Source organism: Alnus glutinosa, chromosome 12, assembly GCF_958979055.1.
Source record: "Alnus glutinosa chromosome 12, dhAlnGlut1.1, whole genome shotgun sequence".
NCBI lineage: Eukaryota > Viridiplantae > Streptophyta > Magnoliopsida > Fagales > Betulaceae > Alnus > Alnus glutinosa.
The window spans coordinates 876,402-894,482 of NC_084897.1; the positions used below are offsets into that span (position 1 = coordinate 876,402).

The 18,081-nt window shown below is 39.5% G+C and overlaps 1 protein-coding gene across 1 annotated transcript; it reads left to right on the forward strand.

Moving 5' to 3' along the window:
• Window positions 1-12,026: 12,026 nt before the first annotated feature.
• On the forward strand, window positions 12,027-14,093 carry LOC133851467 (protein NUCLEAR FUSION DEFECTIVE 4-like). Its single transcript, XM_062287903.1, has 3 exons — window positions 12,027-12,593; window positions 12,639-13,207; window positions 13,655-14,093. The coding sequence occupies exons 1-3, from the start codon at window positions 12,027-12,029 to the stop codon at window positions 14,091-14,093; spliced, it is 1,575 nt and encodes a 524-aa protein (XP_062143887.1).
• The last annotated feature ends 3,988 nt before the right edge of the window (window positions 14,094-18,081 follow it).

Below are 18,081 nucleotides of genomic sequence, written 5' to 3' on the forward strand. Positions count from 1 at the left end.
GTTTATGCAAAAGAAGGATAGCTCCTTTTCTCATGCGATGGAAAAGTGCACTATCCGAGACTCCCTAAAGGTACATATTTCCTTCCCTGACTATTTGCTTCTAGAATTTCGGAATAAGAGAAGAGGTTTGTGATAAGATGGTCAAATTGACCACAGGCTAGTTGAACCTAAGATCTAAAAATTCTGGCATTTCCTCTAGCTTACAGCACCATAAGAATTGAGCAGTTATTCGTATGAATTTTGTGCTTTAAAATTGTCTATTCACTGCTTCTGTACTGAATTTGCAATATACATTGCCCTCTACGAGCAAGTAAAAATTTATCTTGTCCTTCATGGTACAAGTAAAACAATTCGGTGCTGTGTCTCAGGGGGAGTGTATCAGATGAGGATGGCTAGGCCCTAGTAAAAGCAAGGTTTGACTTTTGGCTAATCTGTCACGGATTCTCTCTCCTCTTTAGGAAATCTGGTTGCTCTTGTCATGATTTTTCAAACTTTGTCGGTTCAGTCTCCACACACACACGCATTGCTTGAGTTGAGTTGTCTATTTGACTTTTCTATGATTAGGAAAATTACTTGTGCTAATTGAAATCGCAACTCTCTTTTATATCTCTGTTATGTTTTGAGATGCTTTCTGATTTTTGTTATCAGTTGATTATACATGCGTGTTCTAACTGATGCAGGAGGATCCGAGTCAGATGACGCTAAGCTGTCAGATTGCACATTAATGGCGCTGAGATACCTGGAGCAGGCGGATCAGCGCAAAATTGGCAAGAAATCATAATCTGGCCTAATTGGGGCAATTTCCGAATGCGCTGCAGTGATTTGGCCATAACTTTGGCTACGAGTATCTGATTCGCGCGTATGACCCCAATTCGGAAAGCTCTCTTTGGCGCGCACGTCGTGGCCACCAGCTACACTCTGTGCGCCTCGTTTCGAGCCCCAAAATCCTCTGTTTTCCTTGTCAAAACCCTAATTTTAGATATTTTTTTACCATTTATGGTAACTTTTCGTTTATTGTTTAGGAGGTGATTCTGAGCCCGATTTGGGCCAGATTTTTGGCAGGCTATTTATTTTATTCCGTATTTCGTTTTATTAGGGTTTTTGGGATTTTTCTATTTTTGGCAAAATTCTTCTAAAGACCTAATTTTCAGCTATTTAAGTCCGGCTTGTAGGCGTTTTCGAACAGTTTTGTTATTATTGATAATTTATCGAATTCAGAGTTTTCTCTCTGTTTTTGGGGTGAATTTCTTATTTTCTTCCTTGCAATCTACTTGTTGATTAGCCTGCAGAATAATCGCTATTCTGTTTCGGCGTCACTAACACTAACCTGAGAAAATTGATCTCTGTAAAATTTTCCTCAGTTTTTCTGGTGTTTCAGTGTGGAGCGTCCGGACGGTCTACATTGACGTCCGGACGGCACTCTCTTGGAGTCTGGACAGGGATGGAGCCCACATGTCCGGACAGGACCTGATGAAGTCCGGACGCACGCTATCATCATCGTCCGAACGGTCTCTTTATATCGTCCGAACGCGCGCGACTAGTCTGCTCCTTTCCGAGGCAGCGAGCGTCCGGACGTCATCAATCCACCGTCCGGACGGGGACCCCACAGAGGCTATAAAACCCCCTGCTCGCCGCATTCTCACTATACCCCACTCAATCTCACTTTTGGCTGTTTGTGAGTTCTTTTTTTGTGAATTTTTGGCTTTTTGCATATTCCTCTCATATTTCAGGTATTTTTCTAGTCTTTTTCTCTTCAGTTTCTTTTAAACTGTTAGAATGTTATTTCTTTTGGAATATGAGATGCATATATTGAAATTCCTTGGAATTAGTTGTGATTTTATTTTTTTTACACAAGTCCTTTTACTGCTGTTATTCTGCCAAATTTTTGTTATCCTAACAAGAATATTTTTGGAATATTTTTTTTGGAAAATTCTTGTTGGACTTTTGCAGAATCATGTCTGCCGACAGTCCACCCCGCAGGGTCCGTCAGAGGCTTGTGAAAGATAGGAATGCAATTCAGGCCAAGATTATGGACCGCACTGTCATTGCTGAGCGGAACGTCCTTCGAGCTGACATCATGGTGCCACCACTGGACAACATTCTTGCCATTATCCAGACATACAATTGGGGATATCTCCACAGCTGTGCTTGTGTGGTGTACACCAGATTGGTCAAGCTGTTCTACGCCAACATGGAAGTGGTGCAGAACGATGATCACGGAGTGGTGCTTCAGTCCTCCGTTGCAGGCCATCTCATCACTGTTGATCCTCAGGTCATCAGTCATATCATCCGAGTCCCAGTGCTCGAGATTTCGGCCAGCTCATACAATGAGGTGGTGCTTCCTCCATCCCTGGATGATCTCAGGGAATTCTTCTGTGTTGTTCCCCAAGGTGAGGAGCGCTCTACTTCCATCCGGATTGGTGCCCTGTCATCCACCCTCCGCATGTTGGCCAAGATCATTCGACAGAACATTTGGCCTGTTGCCCGGCACAGTGATTTGATCCTGAAACGGGCCCAGTTTGTCTATGCAATCCACCTCCGCTTGCCTTTCTGCCTGTGCAAGCACATTTTAGGGGTTATATTAGAGGCCCGTGATAAGAGCATTGCTGGTCTTCTGTTTGGCTGCCTCTTCACTCAGATTATTCTTCAATCGGGCATCAATGTCAATGGCGAACTGAAGATGAAAATCCAGCAACCCATCAGCAAGTAGACATTGATGAAGTCTAATGCGCAGCTGCGGAGAGATGACTCCGATGATGAGGTGCCCCCACCTGCTGTTATGCCAGTCGGCTTTCTAGATATGGCTTCATCCTCACATACTGTTCCGCCATCTGAGCCGAAGGTCAATTATGCTCAGATTATGGAGGCTCTTGCTGCACTTCAGGGAGGGATGAGCAGCATGCAGGTGTTTATGTCCTCTATACAGCAGTCTATGTGTTCCATGCAGCTAGCTGTGCACTCCATCGACAGGCGCGTGGAGTAGAACCAGCTGGACCTTCAGGAGTGCCTAAAGTATCATCATCTTAGCAGCAGTGATGATGAGGATGTTGCAGACGGGATCTTACCCATGCCTGAGGATGTTTGATTCCCTCTTATGTTTGTAGACTTTTTATTGTCTTTTGTTTTTTTTTTTAGACAATTTTTGCTTTGTTAAAACTTTTTGGATATATATTACTCTGTTTCCCGGGTCCTTCTGAGATCGTTAGGGGGAGTAATTCTTATGATAGTTAGTTTTTATTACTCTGTTTTACCCTTTGTCCCTTTGTGACAAAAATGGGGAGTAATTTTTATTTTTGGACCGGGAATGTATTTTCAAACCGGTCAAGTGATTTTTGTCCCAGAATGGTCAAAGGGGGAGTTTGTTAGTATTTTGGCCTCATTCTGTGTTTGGACAAAATCACTTAAGTGTAAAGATGCTGTAAACAGGGATTCCACTATTCAGAGTCTGCAAGTCAGAAGAATCCAAGTTCCCCGTCAGCCGTCCGGACGATCGAGCCATCTTGTCCGGACGCCCATCTGTACACTGTTCCATCCGTCCGGACGACGTGCCACCCGTCCGGACGCTAGACAGACCAGCATCATCCGTCCGGACAAAGTGTTCATTCCGTCCGGACCCCATAATGTATCGAGAAGTTTCTGTGCCAGCTTGCATCCGTCCGAACGTTTCAGCATCACGTTCCGACACCTCCCAGTACTCGATCAGCTTCTAATTTCTTTCCAAGTTCCAAGAAAGGGAAGATCAGTCAACCGTCCGGATGATGTGGTACCCCTTCCGCACGCGTGTCTCCTTAAGGCAAGAATCGCAATTCAAATATGACCGTCCGGACGTCTGACAACTATGGTCCGGACGCGCGTGCATCATAGAAGGAAATTGCCGATTTGACTTCAACCGTCCGGACGACTGTCTATCATGGTCCGGACGCGTGCATTACCGATATGGAAATTGCGTGTTGAAGAATAGCCGTCCGGACGCTCATCCCCCATGGTCCGGACGCTCGAGAGCCTTATAAGGAAATTACTTGCAGCGGACGTGCGACCGTCCGGACGATGTATCATCCCGTCCGGACGATGCCCTTAAACATGAAAGATTTCCCCGCGAATTTTTCAGAAAATCTTGTCGCACAGTTGTCCGTCCGGACGGCCCATGTCCATCGTCAGGACGGTGCCCAGGTATATTTTGCCTGACGCTCATTTGAGCCCCCAGCCTATAAATAGAGTCCCCTAGGCACTGAGAACTGCAAGAATTCGGTGTGAATTCCATTAGAGCTCAGAGAAGTCATCAATCCCTCTGAAACCGTTTTACAAGTGTATTGTGCTATAAACCGAAGTCTATCTTAGAGGTCGGCTCTAAGGTAAGGAGTTCCATTGAAGACCCCATCAGGTAGGAGAACCTGGTTGGGAAGCATTCGTGTTGGGTTACACGTCAGAGATCAAGGTACGACCATTGCATCGGTACATGTGAGTTTTACTGTCTTGTATCTAGGTATGTCTTTTGAATAGTGTAATTCCTGGGTTTGGCTGCCCCGGAGTGGTTTTTTTCTTAACTGAGTTTCCACTTCATCAACAAAAATCTATGTGTCATTTACTTTCCGCTGTGCTTTAATTTTTGTTGACACTTATGCACACACTTTATTTTTAGAAGTCACTTTTGTTTTTCATTATGGACAACAATAAGCTTAATTAATAACTAACTTGCTTATTCACCAATCCATGCATGCAAGTGTTCGATCGAGAGATTGTTGTAATAATTAAGTTTAGGGAAAAGTACACTTTACCCCCCTGATGTATCCACCTATTGGCAATCTGACGCCCAATTTTTAATTTTTGGTAGATGACCTCCCTTATGTTTACTACGAGTGTCAATCTGGACATTCCGTCCACTTAGTCTGTCAAAAGTGACGGAAATGAGGTCACATGCCACGCACATGACCTTTTAAAGCCTGACTTTCCAAAATTACCCAAGTCTAAAACGGTGCGCTTGGCCACTCCCACGAGGACCCACAGTCTTTTAACACATTCTTTTTGGTGTTTGGTTTCCTAGAAACTAAAAGAAAAAATGGTGGATTCGGATGAGCCCGAGATGATATAGCGTCTCGTCAATAATTGATTTCCGTATATTCTTGTAAATTTTCATGCACTCCTTCCCATAACCCAAGATGATACAGCGTCTGTGCATAGCCATAGCCATTTGCAGCAAAGTTGAAGAATGAAGGTAGAAGACAACGACAAAACACACCGTTTAACTTAAAGTTTTGAAACACTAAAAATGACTTGTGCATGTGTAGAAAACTAGGCGCATGGAGAACGTGTTGTCCTACGTACATTCCATTTCTCTCCACAAACCACGTCATGCACCTTCAAATCACTGAAGCTCTTATGCCTGAAAATTTCCAAACTCGCCCAGACCTGAAAAAGCTATCTATGGAGGCCTGCATGCATGCCGCACAAAATGAGCTACTCCCCTTGGTGGTAGTGCAAGTTCTTTTCTTTGAGCAAGCTCAAGCCGCCGTGGCTGGTGGGAAAGTGACCGAGCTACCTAGCAACCTCAGGGCGCTCTTAGCCACACAAGGCATTGACCCATCAAGGCCACCACCGCCATTAAGTAGCACCACTAGTATTCCTGCAGACGACTGGTGGAGCGTCTCCGGCCTTAAATCACCAAAGTCAAGGATGTCTACTTTAAGAATGAAGCTGGCTGAGGATGATGATTAGCTTGGATTAGATTTCAAATATATGCAGCTAATAAATGTAATTTCCGAGACATTATTTAATAATTTGAGTATAAAATTTGAGTAAATGATTAATTAAAATTATTTTAGTGTCATTAAAAATGCAAATGAATATTTTTAAAGTCCAAATAAAATAGAAATTATAAAAAAGAAATTAGAAATGAAAAATAAATATAAAAGAAATTAATGAATAAAATAAAATAAAGAAAAGAATTAAAGAATTTAAAATAGAAATAAGAAAATAAAAGAAATAAAAAGTAATAATAAAATTAAAATAGAAAAGAAATAGAAAGGAAAAAAAAGAAGAAAGAGATAAGGCCTGTCGGCCATTAGAAGGAGAGAGAGAGAAAATAGTTAGTGTAGAAAAGTCAAAGACAAACAAAATATAAAATAGGAAAGAATGATATAAATGAAGAATTAAAAAAAATAAAAATAAAAAAACTAATTAAGTGATGTGGGGCGACCTACGGCCCACACCACTTTGAGGGGCAGCAAGTGAGGTGCGCCTCACTTAGTGAGGCGCATCCCACTTAAAAGAAATGAGGCATACTGCCTCTTTTCTAGCAGACCCGAGAAGGAACAAAGAAAAAAAGAAAAAAGGAGTTTCTCATTTCTTCTCTTCGAAAAATCACAATCTACGAAAATTCAACGGTCCGATCTTCAATCCGTCTTCGGAAATGTGATCCTTGCACTCGAATCTACGTTTTCACCGATCGTTTTGAGGTAAAACACTAAACTCATGATTTCGTAATTTTTGGTTGAAATCTTGAAATGTGAGTTTAATCTAGTGTTTCCTTTAGGTAATGGGCTTGTTGGAACTTGCTTAAGGCTATCCAAATCATGGGTTTTAATTGAGTTTTTATGTGATTAACGTTTAGTAAAAGTTATTAGGTTAATAATATTGTGTTTAGGGTAGTGTTTTATAATTTTAGGTTTAAGTTTAGAAACTCTAATTTGATGGGTTAAATTAATTTAGGGTTTTTAAGTGTTAAAACCTAGATTGTTAATTTGTGGATTAATTGTGGTTATAGTGATGATTAATCCCAAATTAGCTATGAGTTTTGTAAAAATAAATAATTATGGGTATTTAGTTTAAATTGTATTTGTGAAGTTAACCCTGAGATTTTCTTATGGGTTAATGTTATTTTAAATACGGTAGTGTTTTATGTAAAAGTTTAATGAATATAATTCGAGGGTTAATATTATTGAGAAAATGTTAGTGAGAAATAATTTAGAGATTAATGAATATAATTTTAGGGCTAATATTATTATAAGTGTTAGTGAAAATAATTTATGGGTTAGTGAAATTAATTGCGGGTTAGTAACTAATATTATGAGTAAATAGTTAAATAGTAATTTTAATATCTAACCCTTAGTAAATACTTTGGGTTAGTATTGTTTGAGTTTTAATTGGTGTCTAGGACTTATGGGTAGACGTTTGGAACCCTTAAAAATATTATGGGTTTTCCAACGGTTTAGCCTTGAGCGATTCAAGTTCTAATTAGGGTGTTAATTATTTAAAGTGCTAAATAGTGCAATGTGTTATTCCACAGTAATACATTGTAAGGTGGTGTCTAGGAGACTTAGTGCTTAATATCCGCGCAGCCAAGGTGAGTATTCTACTCACTGAGAAACTACTATTTTCATATATTATAGAATTGTAAAATATATGTGGTTTATAAATTCGAACCGACTGTATGTTTACAATATGTTTTGGATGTTTTAAGTAGTTTCAATTATGTTGAAGTATCAATGATGTTTATGAGAAATGATATGTGACTGAAAAGTGTGATTTGAACTGATTTGAAGGATTTGATTGTGAGATGTTGGGATTTAAATTACAGAAATATTGATAGAAGAATTGATTTGTTAAATTGTTTATGGATTTATATTATAAGCATGTGTTAAAGGCATAATTCAAAAAATGAAATGTATTGTTTTAAGGCATGAGCATATGAACACTAAATATGCATCGAAGTGAAGTTTATAACCCACGGGAAACTATACTTAGGTTAATTCCCATGAGGCTTGGATTAATTTCCATGAGGCTTGGATTAATTTCCATGAGGAACTTGGGTTAATTCCCATGAGGCATGGATTAATTTCCGCGAGGCATGGATTAATTTCCATGAGGAAACCTGCATGAGCATGTATAGCATTGTTTCTATGAGTGTGATGTTTTTATACTATGAGTAGTTTTGCTAGACGTATTAGTATACATAAGAGTCTCAATGGAAAAGAGCTTATGTATATTTCTATCGGATGGTTGCATGATTTAAATGCTATTGTTTTCTAAGTATCACTGAATCAAAAGTAATATAGTAGGTGAAGATGTATGTAGTTGTTTCCAACAATGGAACTTTTACGTATAAGCTCAGCTGCGTAGTATGCTTTAAATGTTTTCTATTAGTTGGTGTTTGATATATCAGCTATGGGGGTCTTCAAACAAAAGTTTATAAAATTGGTGGCTGTTATAGTGTACGTATGACTAGAAAAGAAAAGTTGGTTCTTTGCGAAAACTCAGTGAATAGTATACCTCTGAGGTTTTAGTGTATTTATTTATGCTAAGACGGTGGACTCATAATTCCACCTGTACGGATTGGCAACCCTCGCAACCGTGCAGACGTTTATACTTTGGTTGCAGGTTTTGCGGATATAGATATTGACTCGTCCACCTAGCGTATGGGATGCTATGATTGGAACATATCGCGACAGTCATAAGTCACGGACTCATGGGTAGTCCGCATTTTGGGTATTTTATTTATGGCTTGTGTCCTACGTGGCACATGTATTTGTTGAGCCCATATTTTAGTATGTAATTAATGTAATATGTTTTATAAGCCTTAAATAGATAAACTTGTAAATGGCTCTTATTGTAATTAACTGTCATGTATTAGATGTATTTTCGTTTTTGATATGTGTTACGCTGCACATTGATATTTATACTCCGCTGTAATAGATGTAACTCTGAATATCAGGTACATGTTCTGGAACGTGTACGTTATGTTGGCTAAGTGACAAATAGTCGTGCCACTGTGAAAATCCGTTTGTATGTTTTCAAAAAAAAAAAACGGTCGTCACAATAAAAATATTAACAACAATCAAAAGAATGGCATCGCCTCTTATATTTATATAACAACGGAGGGTGATGTTGTTCTGGACATGGTTAACCACTTTAATCAGGAGCCGGTCGCCTTCCCTTGCTATGATACGAGGCTGAGGGAACTGCCCGTTAACGGTCACAATGCTCTTTGTTTGGCAGTCTTGTAACGTTTTGTAACTTGATCTATGAAAGATTGACAAAACAGAGCATGGTTATGGTTAAGATTTTAGACATGTTGTAGATGAAATGTAATTATACATACCACCGACCACTACGAGGAAGTAAGAATTGGAGTGGAGACTGCAAGCAAAGCTGGACATTCATTTCCGGGAAGGGGTGTGAAAGTCCCGCTCTTTCAAGCGGGAGGGTATCGGCTCAAAAGGAAGGGGCCCAAGAAAAAGAGGAGTTCGAAACTTCAAATTCAGGAGCCGTTTAAGAAAGATTGAATTGAAAGAAATCAAACTTCTTTTTTCTCGAATAATAAGGAAGTTATTGTCAATAGCGAGGAGGCAATAGGAACTAGAAATGTAGTGAATAGAAAATCAAAGAATCTGTTTGTTGTTCTTGTCCTAGCGCCAACAGTAGAGTTAGAGACTTATTCATCATCGAACTTGTAGTTCATTTCACATGATATTAGAGTGAATGGTTGATATGATATAAATGTCTACCAATCTAAAGGCTCAATTAAGTTTTTAGGTCAAATAATGTCCCAACATATTATTAATAAGGCATTTACGAAGCAGCTAGCGACATAGTTCCTTATGGACAAAAATATTCATTCTTTAATTAATTTGCTAAGGTAATTAGGTATCGATCCCAGCAGTTAGTATGAGAGAGAGAGAGAGAGAGAGAGAGAGAGAGAGAGAGAGAGAGAGAGAGAGAGAGAGAGAGAGAGAGAGAGGCCTACCTTTTCCTTCTTTCTACCAGTAGATATCCGTAGAAGTTGGGTGGGGAAATTAAAGAATAAAGGGGTTTCCCCTTAGTGCTGAACAACATCAAATGGGCATTTTTATTGCTTTCGTTTGGGTCCTCTAATCCTGTCAAAATTCTAGTTGACATGTTTACTTAGTTTAAGGTTGAGTACGCCCACTAGGTAAGGGAAATGTTTTTTATAACTTGATCAAACAAATTATAACAAATGAAAACCGAATACATGTTCATTACGCATGCTTATACAGTGAAACCAGAGGGTAATATTTCAAAACCCAGAGAAACCATAGGCCATTAACATTCCTCTGTTCACCCCTGTTTTACCAACCAAAACAGAGGCCAACACTGTCAACAATATTTTCCGTTACCCCTCATGTTCAGCATGCATGGGTAATGGGTTGTCCATCAAACTTGTGATTTTATAGACATTATATATATATATATATATATATATATGAGTCACTTGGCAGTAACGAAGAGAAGTTCGCCCATTGCTTGAATGTGAGTGAAGGAATGCTTAAAACTCAGAAGAGAAGTAGATGAAGAAGACTTGAAGGAATCGGCCATATGACAACAATAAGCCAAAGGAAATCGTTAAGATGACAAAACGTGACGCAGTTCTTTAAAAAAAAAAAAAAATTCTTTATCATAAACAGTCATGAACATCCAAGAATATTTCAAACCTCACTGAAACAAAAAGATTCATTTCAAACCAATGGGAGAGCGTTGAGCGGTGAAAGAGATCCCAAACAATCAGCCCAAGCCAGTATTTCTGCTATCGAAGGCGTCCCTTTCGAGTGCGGTGGACTCGGCAACTTTCGCCAAGTTCGTGGTGCAAAACGATCTGTCCTCGCACTTGCCAGAGTTTTGTGCCTCCGCGAACGTGCTCTGCTTTCCCGATTTATCGCCGAGTCTGGAGAGGCACGAGAAGGACTCCAACTTTGCAGTGTACTCAGACTGGGACTTCACCAATTACTGCACGGATCGGCTCAAAGGGACTGACTCGTTCAGAATTACTCGGGTGATGAGAATCTCCCGGTTGACTCGTTTTGCCAATACTGCTGAGACTCGACGGGCCACCGGTGGCTCCGGCGTGTTTTCCAAGTACGCCGACAACGTGAACGTCCCCAACCTCCGGTTCACTTCCTACTCTGACGATTCCAATGGCCATGCCCACATGTTCTCTAACTTGGGAGGTCACCACGTGCAAAAAAGAAAAAGAGAAAATGGAGTGTCTGTGAAACGCATAGTTTTGGACTAGGGTAATTTTGGAAAGTTATGCTTTAAAAGGTCATGTGCGTGGCATGTGACTTCATTTCCGTCACTTTTGACAGACTAAGTGGACGGAAGGTCCAGATTGACACACGTAGTAAACATCAGGGGGGTCATCTACCAAAAATTAAACATTGGACGTCAGATTGCCAATAGGTGGATACATCAGGGGGTAAAATGTATTTTTCCCTTAAGTTTACCTTGGTTATGAAAGGAGAAAGGCCGATCATATAAAATATAGCAAAGAAAATGTGCTTTTAGGATCGATTACTCAGCTGAGATCGAGAGACCGGTCTACCATATTGGCATATTAATGAATAATTATATATAACTTTCACTTTCTCAAGTATGAGAAAGTCTTTTCCAAATTTGAAAAACACTTTCTCATACTTTCCACCTTTTCAACAAGTTATATATAATTATTCATTTCCTCAAGTATGAGAAAGTGAAAGTGAAGACTTTCTCAGATTTTTTTTATTTTAATGAATAATTATATATAACTTTCACTTTCTCATACTTGAGGAAATGAATAATTATATATAACTTATTGAAAAGGTGAAAAGTATGAGAAAGTCTTTTCTTCAAATTTGGAAAAGACTTTCTCATACTTGAGAAAGTGAAAGTTATATATAATTATTCATTAATATGCCAATATGGTAGACCGGTCTCTCTCAGGCTCAGCTGAGTAATCGATCCTAAAAGCACATTTTCTTTGCTATATTTTATATGATCGGCCTTTCTCCTTTCATAAGCAAGATAAACTTAATTATTAATTACAACAATCTCTCGATCGAACACTTGCATGCATGGATTGGTGAGTAAGCAAGTTAGTTATTAATTAAGCTTATTGTTGTCCATAAATATATTTCTCTCATGTAATTTTCATTCATTCCATCAATAGAAGATTAATCAATTCATTCTTCATCCCAAAACTCTCTCGGTTACTTTCAGCCTTACGCTACCTCTTCTGTAAACTTGGTAAATTCTTAGCCATGTCTTCCGGCCTTCTTCTATGGCTTAGCCTTGATTCGATCATTTGGCTTCAGTCATTGAATGGGACAAACACCAATTTCTCTTCCTACTCGTCTCAACTCAAGCAGCAGCTCTCTATTTCCCAATTACAACTCAACAACCTTGCCTTCGCCTCTGATGCCGGAAAACTCTTGGGTTTCTTGTCTGGGATTGCTGCTTCAGGTTATATACCCCTTTGGGTTGTCCTCCTATTTGGATCTTTTCTGGGGTTTATTGGTTATGGATTGCAATATCTCTTCTTAGCAAACCACCTTAAGCTATCATACGTGGATATCTGTGTTCTCAATGTTATTGCAGGCAATAGCATCTGTTGGATCAACACTGTCTGTTATGCCGTCGTCATACGAAACTTTCCGTCTGATCTCCAGGTGGCCGTGGGGATAACAACTAGCTACCAAGGATTAAGCGCAAAGATCTACACAGATATTGTTCATGCTGTTTTTTCCTCTGAACCACATGAAACAGCTAAAGCCTATCTACTTCTCAACTCTATCTCGCCTGTAATAGTTAGTTTTATAGCTGCACTAGTACTACTATTTGAAAAAACTGAAGTTGGAAGTCCAAGAAGCAAGCAATTGGAAAAAATTGATGTTGGAAGTCCTAGAAGCAAGAAATTTGGGTTCATTCTTCTGTTTGTGATTGCATCAGTGACTGGAATCTATTCGGTGATGAGCAGTTTTGGTTTGATATCAAGTAAAATATCGCCTTTGGGCGGTGCCATTTTTAATGCAGTGCTCCTGTTGGTCCCGTTAATAGTTCCAATTATAGAACGTAAACTGATTATCGGAGATGTCGGAAAGACGGATCAAGGCACAGGCCCAAGATCTAGTGTGTGTGATTCTGCTAGTTTAGATGAAGAGAGTGGTTGCAGTGTGGATAGAACGGAGAACGGGCTGAAGGAGGGGGCTTTTTGGTTATTTTTTTCCGGAGTGAAGTTATTGCTACAGATGTTGGATTTTTGGTTGTTTTTTTTCGTGTATCTTTTCGGGGCAACGGTGGGCATGGTGTTTTTGAACAACTTGGGACAAATAGCAGAATCCCGGGGGTACTCTGGAACAACTCATGATTTCGTGTCTTTGTGTTCTTCGTTTCTGTTCTTTGGCCGTCTCATCCCATCCCTTATGGACTACTGCTTCTCGAGGTAACTCTCTTCCACTGTCTGCTCTCTGTCTCAACTTTTCATATAATTAAGACAATTAACTAGTAATTATTATAAGAATAATGATTCAATGCCACCAAAATATACAACTTTTTACCACCTTGCTTATGTGGCAAGGTGGTCTCCCACTACTTTTTGATTTTTATTTTATTTTTCAAAAATAAATTAAGGTGAGGGACCACCTTGCCACATAGACAAGGTGGTGAAAAGTTGTATATTTAGGTGGTAGTGAATCATTACTCTTATTATAATGGATCTGAAAGTATTAATTAATTAGCAAAATTATTTGTCATGCCCCAAATGATCACCCTAAACGGGCATGGTAATCATTTTTCAGCATCGATCCTTCTAGTTAGAGCGTTGGAGGGATTAATTGCACACTAATTAAACTTAATTGCAAGAATTTTTATTTTCTTTCGAAATTTTCAGGAGTAAGAATATCATGATTCATTCAGGACCAGCGTCATTGGTACTATATATGCCTTTAATTTCAGGAGCTTTCTTCTTTCTTCTCCTGGATAAAAAAATGGCTTTGTACATCAGCTCTGGCATTATAGGAGCATCTACTGGAGCAATTACTTCTGTTGCTGTGACCATCACCAAAGAGTTGTTCGGGACGAAGGGATTTGCTACGAATTATAATCTGTTAATTGCCAATATTCCACTGGGATCCTTCGCTTTTGGTTACGGGGCTGCTAGTCTTTACCGCAAGGAAGGAAAGGGTGCATGCATGGGAATGGAGTGCTACAGAACCAGTTTCATCATTTGGGGTTCGCTGTGTACCGTTGGAACTTTCCTTGCTTTAATACTCTTTGCTCGAACAAGAGAGTTTTATTCAAAGAAGTTGCAGAATCTGAATTCTCAGTAGCCGAATGGTCCGTTTGTCAATTCCTTCTATTTATATTTGAGGTGATTTTTCTTTTTGAGCGGTTAGAAAAAGTGATTTATATGATACAAGTACAAAGAATTTATATAAAAAAGTAGATAAAAAAAAAAATTGTATTGTATTGAGTTTTTAATTTAAATAGAAATTTGTTGATGTGATATAAGAAATGAAAAAAAATATATATATATATAATGTTTTCAAGTTAATTTTTTTTTTTTTTTTTAGAAAAGCAAAAATAATATGAGTGGAAGGAGTCACCAAAATCAGGCGGACAAGGAAAGAAGGCCTTTGACTTCAAAAAAGAAAGAAAGAAGGCCTTTCAAGTAGAGGTATACGACAGGGGGATCCCCTGTCCCCCTATCTTTTCTTGCTATGCACCGAAGGTCTCAGTTCCTTGTTGCTCAAGCATAGATTGAATGGAAGCCTAACCGGGGTACCGATTTCACACAGAGGATACCAGCTTAGCCACATTTTTTTCGCTGACGACAGTCTCTTATTTTGCCGAGCTACCGCAGGCGAATGGGGGAATATGAACCAGCTTCTCAAACAGTATGAGTTAGCTTCGGGCCAGAAGTTAAATTGTTCAAAAACGTCCATTTTCTACAGCCGTAACACAAAGCAGGAGTTCCGAGAGTCCATCTATTCTTCCAGTGGGATTTCGGCTACAAGTTTTTATGAAAAATATTTGGGTTTACCTGCCATGGTTGGAAGATCAAAGCAAAGAACCTTTGAGGGTATTCGGCACCGGGTAAGGAAGCGGTTAGATGGGTGGAAAGAGAGATTCCTCTCTCAGGCAGGGAAAGAAGTGCTCCTCAAGTCAGTGGTCCAGGCCATCCCAACTTACTCTATGAGTGTTTTCAAGCTCCCGAAGTCCCTATGTAACAGTTTGGAGAAAGTGATGAATCGATTTATGTGGGGTACGAAGGAAGATTCTAAAGGTATAAACTGGATGAGTTGGGCGAGACTAGGACAGGCAAAGCTTAATGGAGGTCTTGGCTATAGGGATTTGGAGGTTATCAACCTGCTTGCTCTTCTGGCAAAACAGGGATGGAGGCTAATTCAAGACCCCAATTCTTTGGTTGGCACAATACTGAGAGACAAGTACTTCCCGCATAGCTCATTTCAAAAGGCAAAGCTGGGTCACAACCCTCTTATGCGTAGCGTAGCATTTTGAAGGCTCGCATGGTTCTGAACAATGGATTGATTTGGAGAGTAGGGAATAGAGAGAAAATTAGTATTTGGGGGGACAAATGGTTACTAACCTCCCCTGATTATATGGTTCATTCCTCCCCTAATGGTTTGAATAATGAGGAGAGGGTTTGTTCACTCATTGACCCACTCACGGGCAGATGGAAAGGAGAGGTCCTTGATGAGTACTTCGACACAGTGGAGGCGGAAAGGATTGGCAGATTGGTACCGAGCCCTTTGTAGAGGGAGGATCGTATGATATGGAGAGGTACTAAGAATGGTTGTTTTACGGTGCGAAGTGCCTATTTTCTCGAGCTGGAACGGCGAGCTACAGAAAAAGGAGAGAGGTCTCGGAAGTTAGAACAACAAAGTTTCTGGAAGTCTCTGTGGAGCTTGTCGATCCCCCCAGTGGTCCAGAACTTTGTGTGGAAGGTGTGCCATGACATACTTCCAACCAAGGTAAATTTACTAAGGAGACGGGCTATGGCGGATCCTTATTGCCCTTTCTGTTTGGTCCATCCCGAAACCCCTTTCCACATTTTGTGGATTTGCCCCTCTTCAGTGGCAGTGTGGCAGGAGAGTGCCAGAAAAATCCAGAAGCTATCATTAGTGGAAGAGGGGAGTTTGGGTTTCATCCAAGCTCTAAAGAATAAACTGGATGAGAAGACTTTTGCAGAGGCTTTGATCACAATGCGACTTATTTGGCTCCGCAGGAACTCTTTTGTTTGCGATTGTGGTTGGGAGTCTCCGGACCAGGTGTTGAAAAAAGCAAAAAGGGTGATGGAGGAGCTTGAAGATAGCGGTCCTGAGACAACTGATCGAGGCTGGGGTGCTAGGGACTTCAGCTTCCCCTTCTTTCTCGCAATAGACTCGGCCTCCGATTGGGCTTCTGAAACTCAACTGGGATGCGGCACTTAATCAGGAGCTTAGAAGGGTGGGGATAGGAGTGGTGGCACGAAATGATAAAGGGGAAGTGGTGGCAGCCATGGCAAAAGGCTTGACTTTCCTTACGGACCCTGCAATGGCTGAAGCACTTGCGGCATGGGAGGCTGTAAAATTCTGTTTTGATCGAGGGTGGAAGAATATAATCCTTGAAGGTGACGCCTTGTGACCTTGTCTATTGTGTTGGCTTTGAGAAACACCGGTCAGTGCTGGAGTGCTTATGGCCATGTGATAGAAGACACAAAGTGCTGCTTGAGAGGGTGGAACCGGTGGCTATTAAACATGTTAACAGGTCTGGGAATAAGGTAGCTCATTCTTTATCTCAAATGGCGGTTTCCCAGATAGGAGATTTCATTTGGCTTGAGGCGATTCCTCAGTGTATTCATTCTCTTGTGCTTGCTCTATGCTTTTTGATTTCAATGAAGGAACTTTTCATCCAAAAAAAAAAAAAAAAAGTAAGTGACGTACGTCTACGTTATATATGGTGGCAGATGAGGGGACCAAATAAACCTCCGCAAGACTGCAAGACTGCCGTCAGGCGTCAACGAAAGGAACTATATAAATATTCTATAAATAAACTAAAATATAGGAAAGGAATTTGAAATAGCATTCTATTTTTATTTTATTTTTTAATTTTGAGTTCAATTCTATTCTATTATTTGATATTCTAAACGGGAAATACAATATTTTAATATTAATATTATATGATTATGTATTTTATTTTATTTATTTATTTATTATTATATTGGGTTTCTTATTTCTCGTTAACTGACTTATAATTCTTGATTTTTTGTCACTTTAAAAAAAAATATCAAAATTTTAAAAATTGTTAATTTAGGATATTCATTTTTTTTTTTTTTCAATTTCAACATTCCATTAGAATTTTTTGTTAAATCTTTTAAAAAATGTCAATTTATGATATTTGAATGGGCTTGGAAGTTGGTAAAGTTTTTTCATCAACACACTCTCTTTCGGGCTTCTTGTGTGATGCTTTTACTCACATGGGCTCCACCTCATATGTCTTGTGTTGTGCAAAAATACTTTTTATTTTAAAAAAAATATTTATATTTTCAACTAAATCTAGCATACATATCTAGGATCTACTCAAAAGAGAAAGAGACTCAACCTATATATATATTGAAAAGATATATATGACGAATACTACAGTTTGAAATTTTTTAAGAAAAAATTGTATCATTCGTCTTTAGAGTTGGCATAAATTACGAATCACTCTATGTAGTATAAAAAATTATTGTAAGACCCTTGTAGTAAGCTAAAATTTCGAATCGAATCAATTCTTGAAATCATTTTCGGTTAACAAAATTAACAAAGTTTATTAATTTGTCATGTTAGCGTCAATAAAATAACGACACGTGTCGATCTTAATTAAAATCATGACTTAATTAACCTTTGAGGTCTAGGAGAAAGAAGAAGGTGCAACAACTATATCCCCAAAATGTTTGCGATGCCTTTCGCACCTTCCGCCCTGTGCGGCTTTTCTGCCTCCTCGTGAGGCCTTCCCACCTCCTTGTGAGGCTTCTCCACCTCCTTGTGAGGTTTTCCCACCTCCTAGTGAGGCTTCTCCACCTCCTAGTGAGGTTATCTGTTGGGTTTTTTTCCCCAATTTTTCTCTTTACCCTGTTTTTAGGTTTCAGTTTGAAATCTTATATTTTCAGTGTTTCATGTGATAATCTGTTGGCCTTCTCTGAGGTGCTTTACAAATACACGGTTCTCTTGTGTGGGCTTCGGTTTCCAGTTCTGAAATTTCTCTCTGTGTGGGCTTGCTTTGCGATTCGGTTTTGCACGATGCTTCCATATGTGCTTCGGATTCCAGATGTGA

What these genes read in the sequence shown, in the direction of transcription:
- LOC133851467 (XM_062287903.1), top strand. Translation starts at nt 12,027, where the DNA reads ATGTCTTCCGGCCTTCTTCTATGGCTTAGCCTTGATTCGATCATTTGG. An exon ending in TTAGTTTTATAGCTGCACTA is followed by an intron (nt 12,594 to 12,638) that starts GTACTACTATTT and finishes CCAAGAAGCAAG; the next exon opens with CAATTGGAAAAAATTGATGT. An exon ending in ATGGACTACTGCTTCTCGAG is followed by an intron (nt 13,208 to 13,654) that starts GTAACTCTCTTC and finishes CGAAATTTTCAG; the next exon opens with GAGTAAGAATATCATGATTC.